Here is a 13693-nt window from a genome sequence, read left to right as displayed (position 1 = left end):
AAAATGAACTGATTTATAAATTTGAGAGCTTCGGTGAGGCTCGAGGTGGAGCGCTCTGGTGAGTTGTGGTCCAACGACTTGCTCCCTCTCGCTACAATCCCTATTCCTATCTGTTCCCATGCATGTGATAGCAGATCATTCCCAAGGAGTCAAGAATTATATTTTCTTCCATCTTTGCTACGTCCTGGACATTGACCTCGAGTTCCTTCATGAAGCCCCTATTTGTGCACAGTATAGTTCCGCAAGCTCCGAACCAAAGGCCTCTAATGTTGACCTATTCTCCTAAGTCCTCACGGAACTTTTCCTTAAATAAAAAAATTTTAATTTCTTTTTATTCCTACATCTTTAAATATGTTTTATTTACCTGTCCCTTTTACTCTCTCTTACATTAGCTTTACTTACTCTGTATCTTTTTATTTTAGCCCTGATGATCTACAGTGTGGGCTGAAACATTGACCGTTAATAAATAGTTGACACTATTTATTGGGTTTTTTTTTTTTTGGCCACAACCCTAACCGTCTCCTCATTAATTCTTTCATATAAAAAGTAGTCAATTAATATACAAGAAATATTAAACTAAATTTGTAGCTATTCAAAAGGCTTCTTTGCATATTCTGAACATGTAGAGACTAAATGATTCCTTCTTATAAGGGTTATTGAAAAATCAGCCTTAATCTATTCAAACAGAAGCTTTTCTATAATTAGCTGATTAACAAAACAGAAACAGAGTAAAAAAAAAATCAGTGTAGAATTACAACTCGATGCAGGAGGCTTTTTAAAAATAATTTTAATATATAATAAAATAAAATTTTTCATTCAAATATTATAAATTATATTGATTTTTGATTTTCTACTTTTAGAAAGAGCCCTTGAAGTTTGACGTTCAACTCAAAGGGGCCCCAGAGGAGATCGTGCAGCTTGTTCAAAACATCAAACAGGTTATTGACTATAACTTTTATCATAGCTGCATGTATTTCATTCATATATGCGTATTTGTTTTATAATACTAATTTCATCTAAAACTGTATCTAGCTCATCGGAGTTGTTGCTGAGTTTTTTAGTCATCTAATTACTTATTCCAGGATTTAATTATAACGAGATTAGAAAAAAATCTATTACCAGTTCATGTTAGATCTCGGAATATAATAGTTGGGGATTAATTGTAATGAAAAAAACCTTATCGTGAAGTCAGAATAAATTATGTTAGACCACACTGTTTTCTAAACTTTCGACATATTACATTAAGTACCCCGAATGCCAATTCAATGTCAGAAAAACATTGAATATAGTGTGAAACTACTTTAGCGGATACTGCTCCTCTGTATTAACTTTATATACTAGACAATTTTTAAATGTCCTGCCTTGGAATTATGGAAATTCAAACGCTTAAGTAATGGACATCTCTCTGATGGATGCGGACATGAAAACTTTTCACATCAAAAGATAAATTTTGCTTAAATTTCACCATTTTTAAAGTTTTGAAACCACTCATGATAACTTATCTCACAAGCAATCAATGTGCCTCCAATGGTAGACTTCTTAAAATTTAAGAAGTAAATCAAGAGTTGCTAAAAATGTTGCTGATAAAGAGTCACTGATACTTCAACCTTATGTTATTACTTTTTACACCCGATTATTTCTGTGAAATCTTCTGGGCCCTGTTGTTTCATAATGAAAGCTAATAATAGTATTAGTTCATACTACAAGTATAGAAACAACGTGTTAATTACACTAATACTTATTTTTTTAATAATAGAGAGGTCTATTACTTATATTACAGGAATTATAAAGTACTAAACTACAAGCTACTATTGTATAAGTCTGTATAATTGTATTAAGTTAAATTACCAAGACTAATATTATTAGTCTCTTTATTATGAAAGAGGGTCATGGTGGGGCCATCTTTTGTCAAACAGCAGAAACTTATTCGTAAATCCTAATAACATGTTCATTGTGAATTGTTTTATTTCTACACTTGTTATTATTTATAATATTTTAGGCTGTTTTTGATAATTTGTTTGTAATTTAAATTTTAAAATCATTTATTTCAGGTAGGAGAACAGTTTTTGTATCATTGGAAAACTTTCCCTATTATTTTACCATCTCCGGTGAACGCTCTTGACCCCAATGGCCCGATATCATCTTCAGCTGACATCCCATACATCACAGGAGGTATAATTTAATTTATTATTTGAATTAAAATTTTCCTAGTTCATGTACAGTGTAAAAACCATCAGTGTATCAAGGGACCTTGGATTTTTTATCGCTTAAAGAGGCTTTTTATTTACTCAGTTTTCCAGATGGGTAGGTTTAAAATGTTAGTTGTCTTATTTATAGAGGTTCCCACTAAGAGAGGTCAAAATGTACCATTTTTTATTTATATAGGTGAAAATATTGATAAAAAATAAATATTGTATGTTTTTGGAAGACATTTGATTGACCAAGTATAATATACAAATGGAAGATGGTTTGGGTGTGGTCAAAAGAAGAACTGAAATAATAATTAAACTATTTATTGTGAGCTGTAGTAAACTGTAAATAAAATATTATTTTTATTTCTGGACTATTTTTCTAACAAATTTAGAGTCATCTAATGACTTTTCTCCTTCAATTGAATCTCTTGTGCTTCCAGAGATTTCCCAAGATATATCACCTCGTTAAGGGTTATAGTACTTTTTCCTAGGGCCTGCTTTTGAAGTTCGGAGGAGGAGCAGGAGAAAATCAATTGATTCCTTAACTGATTGTCATTATCTATAAGTTCACATTTGGTAGCCTATGCACGCAGACGAACCAAAAATTGTTTATTTTCTTCATTTCTTTGTTTCATATTTATGAAAACATATCTCTCATACACAATATTTTTCCTAGGTGTAAAATGCTCGTTTAGCCTATTAATACATAGTTCATAAACAGATTGTTCATAATCAGACTGTTGTGCTTTTGTAGGGTTATCTGGAAGTTTCACTGTTGGTTCTGTTGGATAATTTATTTGTAGATCTATAGCAACACCGTCTCGACAACGTTTCATGTATAACCTTACACATTGTATATAGGAGTTAGTCTCTTCTATTGTTCCATTCCATGTTGTTACTGTGTTCAATAAATATTGTCATAACTCCATGGCCTGTGTTATATTTTGCCCTAAACTATAGAATCTTAGATTCAACAGGTTCAACTTTTTCTTTTGGGAAAGAATAATAATAACTTTTAGGATTTCTTTTAAATAAAAATCACTGAATTGAATCAATTAAATCAATTTTAATAAACTTTAATTACACACACATACAAATCACACCTTAATTAATTCAATTAAATTATCTCTGTGACCTCCTGCTAGTATTTCCAGATACCTATATTTCTTATTTTTAAAAAAAATTAATATTTTATATACAGTTTACTACATGAGCCAACATTCCGTCCCACTTTGCAGGGCATCATCAGGGCTGAAAAAGATACAAAAAACTAAAATAATAAAGTAAGAGAATAGATAAAATTAAATAAAAGTAAACTAAGGTATAGCTAAAAATGATTTAAAATAAATAAAAATAAGCAAATTAAATTAAAGAAAATAAAAATAAGATGTATCATAGAAAGAATAAATAAACAAGAATTATAAAAAAAATTATTAAATAATTAATGAAAACAAAAAATTTAATAAATGAGAAATATAAAATTACAGTGCTGACTAAAAGACCTTTCTAAATGATTGAAAGCCAAAGAATGAAATAAGGTATCAACAGGATAAGAGAGTGGGGTATTTAACAGTTATTAAATTACATTACATTTGAAAGCAGAAACATACAAATAATAATATGTAAAGTAAGATAATATTAGAAAATTTAATAAAATGTCAAATATAGGCACTCAACAAATGACGATGTTCATAAATATACGTAATAACTAGCAGTAGAAAAATCACAACTAGGAGTAGAACAAAGGATCCGGTAAACTACATTGAATGTTGTAAGAAAGAAATAGCATCTTTCAAATTAGATAAAAGGCAGGAAATATTGTTACAGAACTACAGGCCGCGTTATATGGTAGGAACAGTGAATTGCAAGGATTTTTGTATTTCGTCAAAAAGAATGGGGATATAAGGAAGAGACCTGTACTGATAAAGAGGTGGAGTAGATCGAGTATAGGAGGAACTGGATTATATATGGGTCTAAGAGTCTGTTTGTCACGTTAGGTGGGATGATGTTGTTAAGTAAGATCTGTTTAATATGTTGTACGTTGGTCTGTTCATATTGAGGATCAGAAAGAGATCGGTGGATAAGAATATCCTTATCCACCGATCCATTTCTTTTTTAGAAGTTCCATACAAATCCAGGGCCCACTTAATCAGGTTACACTGCACATTACTTCTTTGTTACATTATTTTAATTATCTTTAGGAGCAGGAGAGGGCAGTAGCACATTGGGTAGGCGTTGTGGCTCTCGACCCAATTCCCTCCGTGATCTCTTTGTGACACCTTCATTCGACGAGCTTGATGCCGTGGCTATTGATACCTCTGGAGAACCCCGACGGCTTACGGCTAAACAGCTCGAGGCTTTAAGGGAGAGGGGGTGAGATTTCAATAATATATATATATTGTATTTATCTTGTATTCAATATTTTATTTAGAATTAAGGAAATTATTTATGTTTTTTATCAAGCTAGAAAAGAGCTCATCATATTTTTTTTTTCATAATATTTTTAATCTAGCCCACTTATAATGTTGCGGTATGAAATAGAGTATACAACTTCGACATGTTTGTTTTTGCTTCCTTGATCCATATTCTATTATCTCTTGTGTTATATATACATATGAACTCCCTGAGTTTCTTAACATATGTGATACAGCTGTTGTTTGAATTTTAATCTTCCTTATTTAGATTATATTTTCAATTAAGCAATTGGACAAATATATGAAGAATATTTAGAATGAATTGGAAGCCCTATTTATTTATTTAAACACTTTTACATTACTTATAATTCATTTATTTGTCTTGTTTTATTTACCTAAAGAATCCCCCAACTACCTAGGCTCTTTCACATATCTCTTTTGTTTAAAATACGATCAGCATTTATTTGACCATTCAAGTATTTTAAATATTTGACTTAGTAAATTTCCTCATTATTAAATCAGTAATATATACAATAATTTCAGAACCCTTATGGTTAGTTTTTTTTTTTTCCAAAACCTTTATGTGATAGGAAAAAATTCTATTTTAGATCCCTGCCGTATTTACTGACCTATGTATTCTTCTAATTTCACTGAGTTCTCCTTTGTATTTTTTTTTAAAAACTTCCTAAAGTATTATTTTTTTTTAAATGTCTTCTAATTACAATCGTGGCTTTATTAGATTCTGAATGCAATTCCATTTTGAATGCAATATTTACAAATATTTTTTGTTTTATTATATCAACCAAGAATCAGAAATTTTAAGCCTCTATAAAAAAAGAAATTCCTTCTTTACAAACCTTACCAATTACCTTAACCAAAACTGGAGTTAGTTGGTTTTTCCTTTTCATTTCATCTTTCTCAAATATCAATTCTTGTTGTTATATTCCTTCTTAAAGTTCTAATATATTGTTCTTAATTTAACGAAGTAAAGCAAATTATATTCATTGTCCGATAACAATTTAAATTATACTGAGATTATAATTAATTACGATAAGGCATGAAATAACTCCCTCCTATTTTAAGGAACCGGTATGACTTAAGAAATTTTATTATATGCTCATTGTGATATGTTTATGAATTTAAAGTAAAATCAGCATTATGTACTTTAATTGATTTTGTGATTATAAATTTAATTTTTATAGGACTGTAACATCTTTTACTAGTATATATAACAATTTCTGAGAAATAAAAATACCATTAAAACTCCTGCCTTTTATTATCAATTTAATATTTCGGACTCAAAGTCCATTTTCAAATCAACATAAAATTATCAAAAATTTCAACATTATTCCATATACATTGTTTTATTTATATAACAATATTAATAAAAAAAAGATATTACTATAATTAAAAACACACTATATATTATAAATTATACTATCTATCTTATTAATCGCAATATTATTTATGAATTTTTCCACCGAACAGTTTTCTCATATTTCTTGTCTTAATAATTGAGAGATGGTAAAGAAAAAGAGGTACGGAAAACACTCATCATTAAATTACCTTGTGTTTGTGCACCCATCTTTTTTTCTCAATAAATCTAAATTATATCATTATATTTTAGTCATCTTTACATAATAATCATCATCTGTAAAGGATTAATTAAGTTAAAAAACCTATTTGTTCTATTTAATCCTCTCAATGAAAATTATTTTCTTAAAAATAAAAATACAAATTATATTCCCTTACTGGTCTATATTTTCCCTTTCAGGAGTGCACTGCGCTCTACCTTACCGAGTATTTGGTACCCAATACCCTGTACCCGGTATTTGGTATCCCACCTTACCCACTTTGGTACCCTTATAATAAATATTGCTAAAATATATATACAAGCTTACATACAGCATGAATACCATATATTTTCTAATTTTTGAATGTCCGGCGCTATTTAAAACATGGCAGGAGTTTTAAGGGTATTTTTATTTCCCAGAAATTTTTATCTATAGAAATATGACCCTTAGAAAAAACTGATTATTGTTAAATCTTTTACTAATTTTTATACTTGTAAATTATTATATTTACATTCTACTAACTAGTGTTAAAAGAAATCTTCATTATTAGGCATTTATTTGATTTTTTTTTCAAATTATCAACTAGTCTCAAGTTATTTTCAACATGTGAGATAACAATTATTTAATTTGTAAGCTTATGATTTTACATATTATTCTGCTGTACATCCTGTGCAAACAATATTTTTGTTTGTACTATAAACATTATTTGCATTTAGGTTTTTATTAACAATATTGTTATATAATCTAACTGGTTAAGTCTTAAGACTGGATATAGATATGATTATTCATTTAGGTTTTTATATGGCTGTATCGATCGAAATCTCAGTTTTTAGTATAATGTTTATAATATATGAGGTGACTTTGTTCCAGTTTATCAATCAGAAATTTTTGCAGAATTTGTAAATCTCCAAACCTTAAAAATTAAAGTTCTTCACCTCAATTTCAAGCTTATTCTGATTAATTAATAAAATTATTGTAATTATGTTCATATTTTATTAATCCTATTCTAAAAAAAACTGATTTTTCATGCGAAACTATATATATATTTTTTATTTAATTTTTAAACAAAAATTGTTTGCATTCAAATTTTTAAATACATTTTCTACTCATTAGTTGTTTCGATGGGTTTATGAAGCAGTTTGCTTGAAATAAATTTTTTTGCATGTTATGAAATTCGTTTTTCAATTTCTAACATATTATTATTAAGTTCTTACTCTCATTATTACAAGACCTATATTCTCAAATGTTCACATGTTATGTTTCTATTATCAGATTCCGGTAGTCCCACCACTTTATGGGATCATAAGTCGTCACATGTCATCTGCGAGATGCTTGTGGGTCTCATTGTACTCACGAGATTGGTTTAAATGTTACAGAAATTAGGTAAAAGTATCTAAATATAAATTTATTTCATTAAAATTTTCATAAAAAAAGTGAAAAAATTTTGAATTTATAAAATATTGCATATATGGGTCAAAATTTAATAATCATCGTAATTCAAATTATAATAAATCTTTAGTTATTTGTACTTTCGATATGTTTTTAATATAGAGGGGGGAACCAGAAATTAATGTCATTTTTTTTTAACAAATTCAAACACATAAATTTGTAATGAGTTTTTATTTTTCTATCAAGTGTGAAAAATTTCCAATGCTGGGTAGATAAAGATCAATTGATTTTTTAGCCAAATGTATAGAAATGGCAATTTGGATATTTCATAAATTTGCAAATTTTTAGCCACTTAGAAAGTTATTACTTTTCTGCAGAGATTGTCGTATGCAATGCATTCTGGTATTATCATGTTGCAGAATAATGCCTTTTAACAATCACTGGCCAATTTTCAATTAAAGATTGGTGTACTCAAAAATGTTTATGTATCTCTCAGATGACATACGACTACCAGAGTGTTAGGAATTTTCGATATCACAGTCAAAACTTATTAAGAAATAATTTTCATTTATTTAAATGGAACTAATCAGCATAACTATAACATAACAACTTTGAACATTTGAGAATGTTATAGGATTAGATAGATATGTTTTATGTCTTTTAAAATGTTATTTGATAGAATAGCCTTATTGGAAGGATTGATGGTCTATGGTAGCTAGATAGTGACAGGAATTTTGGCAGTGTGTCGTATTTATTTAGGTGGCACTAGCTAGCCCTCGCCTGCATGGTGAATCAAAGATGCACTTCCTCAGTTTGCAAGTACACATTGACCAAAAAAAGTCATGCTCTAGTTATCCACTTCCCATTTGCAATTTTAGAAACAATCAATATCGTAAAACTGTCAAGTTGAATGATGAAGATAGGACTTGACGAAAAGAAAAGGGAAATATTTATATGAGAAATTTTTTTTTTATATATGTATACAAAACAGTTTTATGTTGATTTTTATGATTTATTATTAAAAAAAAGATATGTGATCAAAATGTAGAATAAAGTATGATCATGGGTCATTCTTTCAAAATGGAAGAATTTCCAGTTCAGTTTAATTTTTATTTTCTGTCAGTTTTAATTTCTATATTTTCACTACATGAACATCAGACATGCCTGACAACATTCCTGAAATGGGCACACATACAAATTAATATATAGTGGAAGATTGCTGATATCTAATTTTATAAAAATTAGTTTTCAAGCGACATGATACCTGATTCTTTTGACAAGGAACTGTCAAATGTTCAACAATTGTTGGTTGATGTGCAAGCTCGCATCAATTAAGCATTTTAAAAACCAACATTTACAGGAGACTTTGCGCCTACATGGGTGAAACAGTATTAATTTTAACTAACATGATGATTGATTGATTAAATCCTGGAATCCCTTAGGTAAGGTATAGGGTTGCCACAAAATCCTGGAATCCCTTAGGTAAGGTATAGGGTTGCCACAAAATCCTGGAATCCCTTAGGTAAGGTTTAGGGTTCCCACAAAGTCCTACCATCTGTCTCAGTCTTTAGTAAATTTTTAACCCTGGAACATGTCTGACCTGCTTTTATTCTTTTTCTTTAGGTCTCTCTCGTCTACCATGCTGATGATGGGGGTTCTATTTTAGGCTCTGTCGAGTTATATTAGTGGGATCTTTTTCTAGGGCGTGCCCTAGCCATCTTCATTTTCAAAACTTTATTACCTTGTCAATTGGTTCATTTCCAAAACTCAACATTGAAAATATCCTAAGTCACCACACTCAGTATATTTTTTTAACATCTTTTATGAAGGCCTGCACCTGTTCAATGACCTCCATTTCTCGTATGATACAAAAGCAAAGAATTTATGTTGCTGTTGAAGAGCCAAACCTTTGTCCCCTCCGGATATCTAATGGTGAGAAGGCTTTCCACATCTTTATCGGCTCCTCCATTCCCATTCACCATATTTCCAAGGTAGCAAAATTTGTCGACCCTTCCTGACGCCTATTCCTCTATTTACAGGAGGACTAAAAGACTAGTGCTTTTTACCGGCAGTATGTACTTCCCTCATTTTCGCACAACATGGTGAGATATATCAGATAAGAATTTGGCATTTTTACAGCTCACTAATTCACTCTATAGCTAATTCGCCAAAGGAAGGCCAGAAATTTGAAAAACACGATATTGTTCATGAAGGATCCTCTTCTCACCAATTGGATTTGTACCGGAAGTAAACGGTAAAATACTAAGGTAGTACTAGTGTTGCGTCCAGTAACAAAAAGTTTATTTCCTGTGTCTCTTTAATTGGCAGGATATTCAAAATTATTTCCTCCCGAGGACTGGGCTAAAATCTTGGGAATACTTATTATTTTGAGCACAATTTGGCTCGACTACAACCAAAAATGTTATTACGTTATGGTACTCAATCGACATATTTTTACTTTTAAAATATTTGCATGTGTATGTTTTACTATGGGGAGCAGGGAAGCTGAGTGAGTAAGACTCTGTACTATTAACTCCTGTGACCCAGGTTCGAATCCGATTGCGACAGGTAATTATTTATTCTGTTACTGCAGGACCCTGTGGGTTCGGGAGCCCTCCTGTGACCCACCCACCCAACCTCTGTAAAGTGAGTATCCTTAATTGGGAAATAACTTGGCGGTTGAGCGTGATCTTGAAGAGATCGTCTGGTTGTATAGCCGTTTTTCAAAAACAGTAATCACAAAATACTGAACCCATGACCCTTCATAGGTTGTAATGGTTCGCATTATTATTATAGGCTCCTTTACCGTCGGGATCATGAGCTTTTTACTAAAATATTACTCATAAAGAGGTTATCATAACATCTTGTTCTATTGCTGATTTGATACTCTTTTTATACTAGCTTTTTGTTATTACACTACTGCTATTTTTCAATTAAAATTTTAGGAAGAGAAATTCTGTCATTTTGGGAGAATGGCCCTTAAATGTGAATATTGACTGTTTTTAAACCAAAAAATAAAAAAAAAAATATGCATGCCTTCATTGATCATGGCAGTTAGGGAGAACATTGTGTGTGTGATTTGTCCAGACTGCACAAGGATAACCACGGGAAACAGAAGAGGCTCAACCGGCGCCAACTAGACTCCATCAGGCAATGTGGGTATGTGTCGTCCGCTCTGTGCGTCTCTTCGCATTACCTGCACCGACCAATAGTTCCCTTCCCAGTTTGCACATTCACGAGTTCCAAACACATTTAATGTTGTCCTTAAAACAATTTCTTATGTATATTTGTTGTAATAGAAAAGCACATTTAAATAATTATAATTATAAATACTGATGAAGATATGGCATGAAAAGGCTTATTTTGTTTTATTTTATTACATTCGAATGTTTCTGGGCTTGAGATATTCATTTTCATATTCAAAAGTATACAAATATTATATTTTTTTTTTTTGCATGTCGAAATAACTTTCATTCTTTTATTTTAAGAAAAAACATTCAGTCATTTACATATGCATTGTTTAGAGGCTGTTTTTATTCTTTTTCATGTAAATGTTTGCTTAGATAGCATTTAATATTTTCATTTGTAGGTACTTGTAAATAGATGTAATATAGGAATACTGTTTTTATATATCACAAATTTACTTTTTGTTTTCTTTCAGTTAAGGTATTGATTGATGCTATACTATCCAGAATAGAATAATACTAATGTTCTTTGTAATAGTTCATTAGCGTTCTCTATTGTTGTTTGATTGAAAACTTCTGTGCTGCATGTGTATTTGTTGGATTAAGGTGGCACTGAAAATTTTGATCAGTTTGAAATGATTATTTTATTAATTTTCTTGTATATATTTATATATTTTCATGTAAAGCACATAATCTTCTACATATGAAACTTACTACTTAACCCTGTGTAGATAAAAATTTTAAAAATCTTTTTTTTACACATATATTTATTCTTTTAGATGTTTAGTATTTATTCTCAGTGTTTATAATGGTAAAAAAAAACATTTTTCCAGGAAATAATAAGCCCACACCATATATATCAGGTGCCCGTTCTGAAAAACGTTAAATGTTCGAAATCGTAGGTGGTCACTAGTACAGAAGGTGAACCAAAACTGATTAAATTTGTTATATAATATCGATTCATTATTGTTAATAATAAATAAAACATTTTAAACTTTTGAATTCCTTATTTCCGATGAGTTGTTATCAGTCCTAGATAATAGAAAAGTTTTATCTTTTTATAAATGTATTTATTTATTATTCTTATATATTTTGAATATATTTAAACTTAAGTATATTGATATTGATAAAAACTAAAGTCTGCATGAAAATTATTTATAATGTTTATTAAAGATGAAAAATATTTAGATTATTTATATATTCGCAAAGTTGAAATATTCAAAATTTTAATTACAACTAAATTATATGAAAAATATTAAAACTAAATTGTATATTGAAATTTAATTACTGCATCAGCATATACTAAATTAAAATTATAACTAAAAAATATTCATTGAAATTAAATTTAAAACCAAAAACCAAATGCACATTAGATAATATATGTGAGTGAATTGAAATAACAATAAATTAATTATTATTAAAACAAAATAAATATTAAGATTTACACAAGTAATTTCCTCTGAACGTTATAAATTTTTCAGATGATACTTAAATATTATCCTGCAAATAAATCTGATTAGAAAATAAAACACGAAATAATATTCTTGAATATTTTTTAGTAAAGTAAATTATTTAATGCTTGGAGAAGTTTGTCGGGGGGTGCGGTCAGCAAAGAACAACATAAATAAACAAAACCATATTTATTTATTTTATGCCAACGTTTCGACCTGAGTTTCAGGTCTTCATCAGGGGTTGTGGTGTAGAATAAATAAAATAAATAAATATGGTTTTGTTTATTTATGTTGTTCCTTTCTGACCGCACCCCCCGAAAAACTTCTCCAAGCATTAATCTACGGTCAACTATCTACACCTCATTATAAATTATTTAATAATTACATTATTTAATAGATGTGTTCATGATCTTAAGTTTAAAGTGATTAAATTATGGTGTTGAACGGAGAAATATTTCCATATTTTAACGATATAATATTCAACAAGGTTAAAATTCTTATAATAGGTCTGCTAAATGGAGAATTGCATCGCACAACAGACCAGCTGAGCTCAAAACCATTTTGTCTGTTGTCGTTTTGATAGGTTAACTTCTCTTAGTTTGTGTTATTTTTATTTTGGATGTTTTTAAATTCCAATAAAGTAACGGATAAAAATAATAATAAAGTAATGAAAAAAAAAACTAGGAGTGGAAACAAGGAACAAGTGTATTGGAGAAAAAATAATATTACGAAGCTGTTGAAGATTTTATTATCTCGTTAAGATTACAAGATTACAAAACAAGTTGCCCAGAAAATCTGTTAGAAACTCCTCTTCATTTAACATGGACTTTAAATTAGGATGCTCACAATCCTATACTTATAACATTTAGCATGTTAAAACTTTTTACAATTAACAACCACATCATGAATAATCCTAATGTTGTAACTGCAACAAGATAGACTGTCGTAATTTCAGACATAAAAATGACAAATTCTAAGCAGTCAGTGGTACAGGTGCTGTTCCAACTTTTCTGTACATGCTAGCTCAGCGGCGATAGAGGCCTATCATTTTTCTTTCTCATATTTTTATAGCCCTTCTGTTTTCCATTAGATAGCAAAGAAACTATTGGAAAAATCGTAAGTTATTTATTTTCCTCAGGTACATTATGTGTACCTGTGGCCTATTAAGAGTTTAAGCATTTACAAAACTTAAGGTACTTAACTTCTATATTTCCATACTGAGCATAATCAATGCCTAATATAATTTACTTAGGAAAACCAATACAATTAAGAACCAAACAAATAAGTTATCTTCCTCTAATAAAGATTTTTCCCTATCAATAAATATTGGGTATATAGAAAAAAATGAAATATGATCTTCTAATCTATATTCGAGTTTCGTAACCATTTCCAACGAGAGGAAGGTAGACTTTTATTTAAGGTGTGTTAAACTGGTTTCTTGGAGCTCGTTTTTTTTTTTTTTTTTTTTTTTTTTTTTTTTTTTTTTTT

The 13693-nt window shown here is 29.6% G+C and overlaps 1 protein-coding gene across 1 annotated transcript in view; it reads left to right on the top strand.

Annotated features, from left to right (window-relative positions):
• LOC106677266 (uncharacterized) overlaps window positions 1-13693 on the top strand; it is a gene marked incomplete in the record, with an annotated part of 95507 nt that overhangs the window by 28560 nt on the left and 53254 nt on the right. The window contains 4 exon segments of the mRNA XM_067052918.1: window positions 861-938; window positions 2052-2172; window positions 4394-4565; window positions 10657-10728. Of these exon segments, the coding sequence (XP_066909019.1) occupies window positions 861-938; window positions 2052-2172; window positions 4394-4565; window positions 10657-10728 (443 nt within the window).

This window comes from Halyomorpha halys, unplaced genomic scaffold (assembly GCF_000696795.3).
Source record: "Halyomorpha halys isolate HHAL.00 unplaced genomic scaffold, Hhal_1.1 Scaffold92.1, whole genome shotgun sequence".
In the NCBI taxonomy this organism is placed as follows: Eukaryota; Metazoa; Arthropoda; class Insecta; order Hemiptera; family Pentatomidae; genus Halyomorpha; species Halyomorpha halys.
Note: the sequence above shows the minus strand (reverse complement) of the source record. Positions and strands in the feature narration are given on the sequence as shown.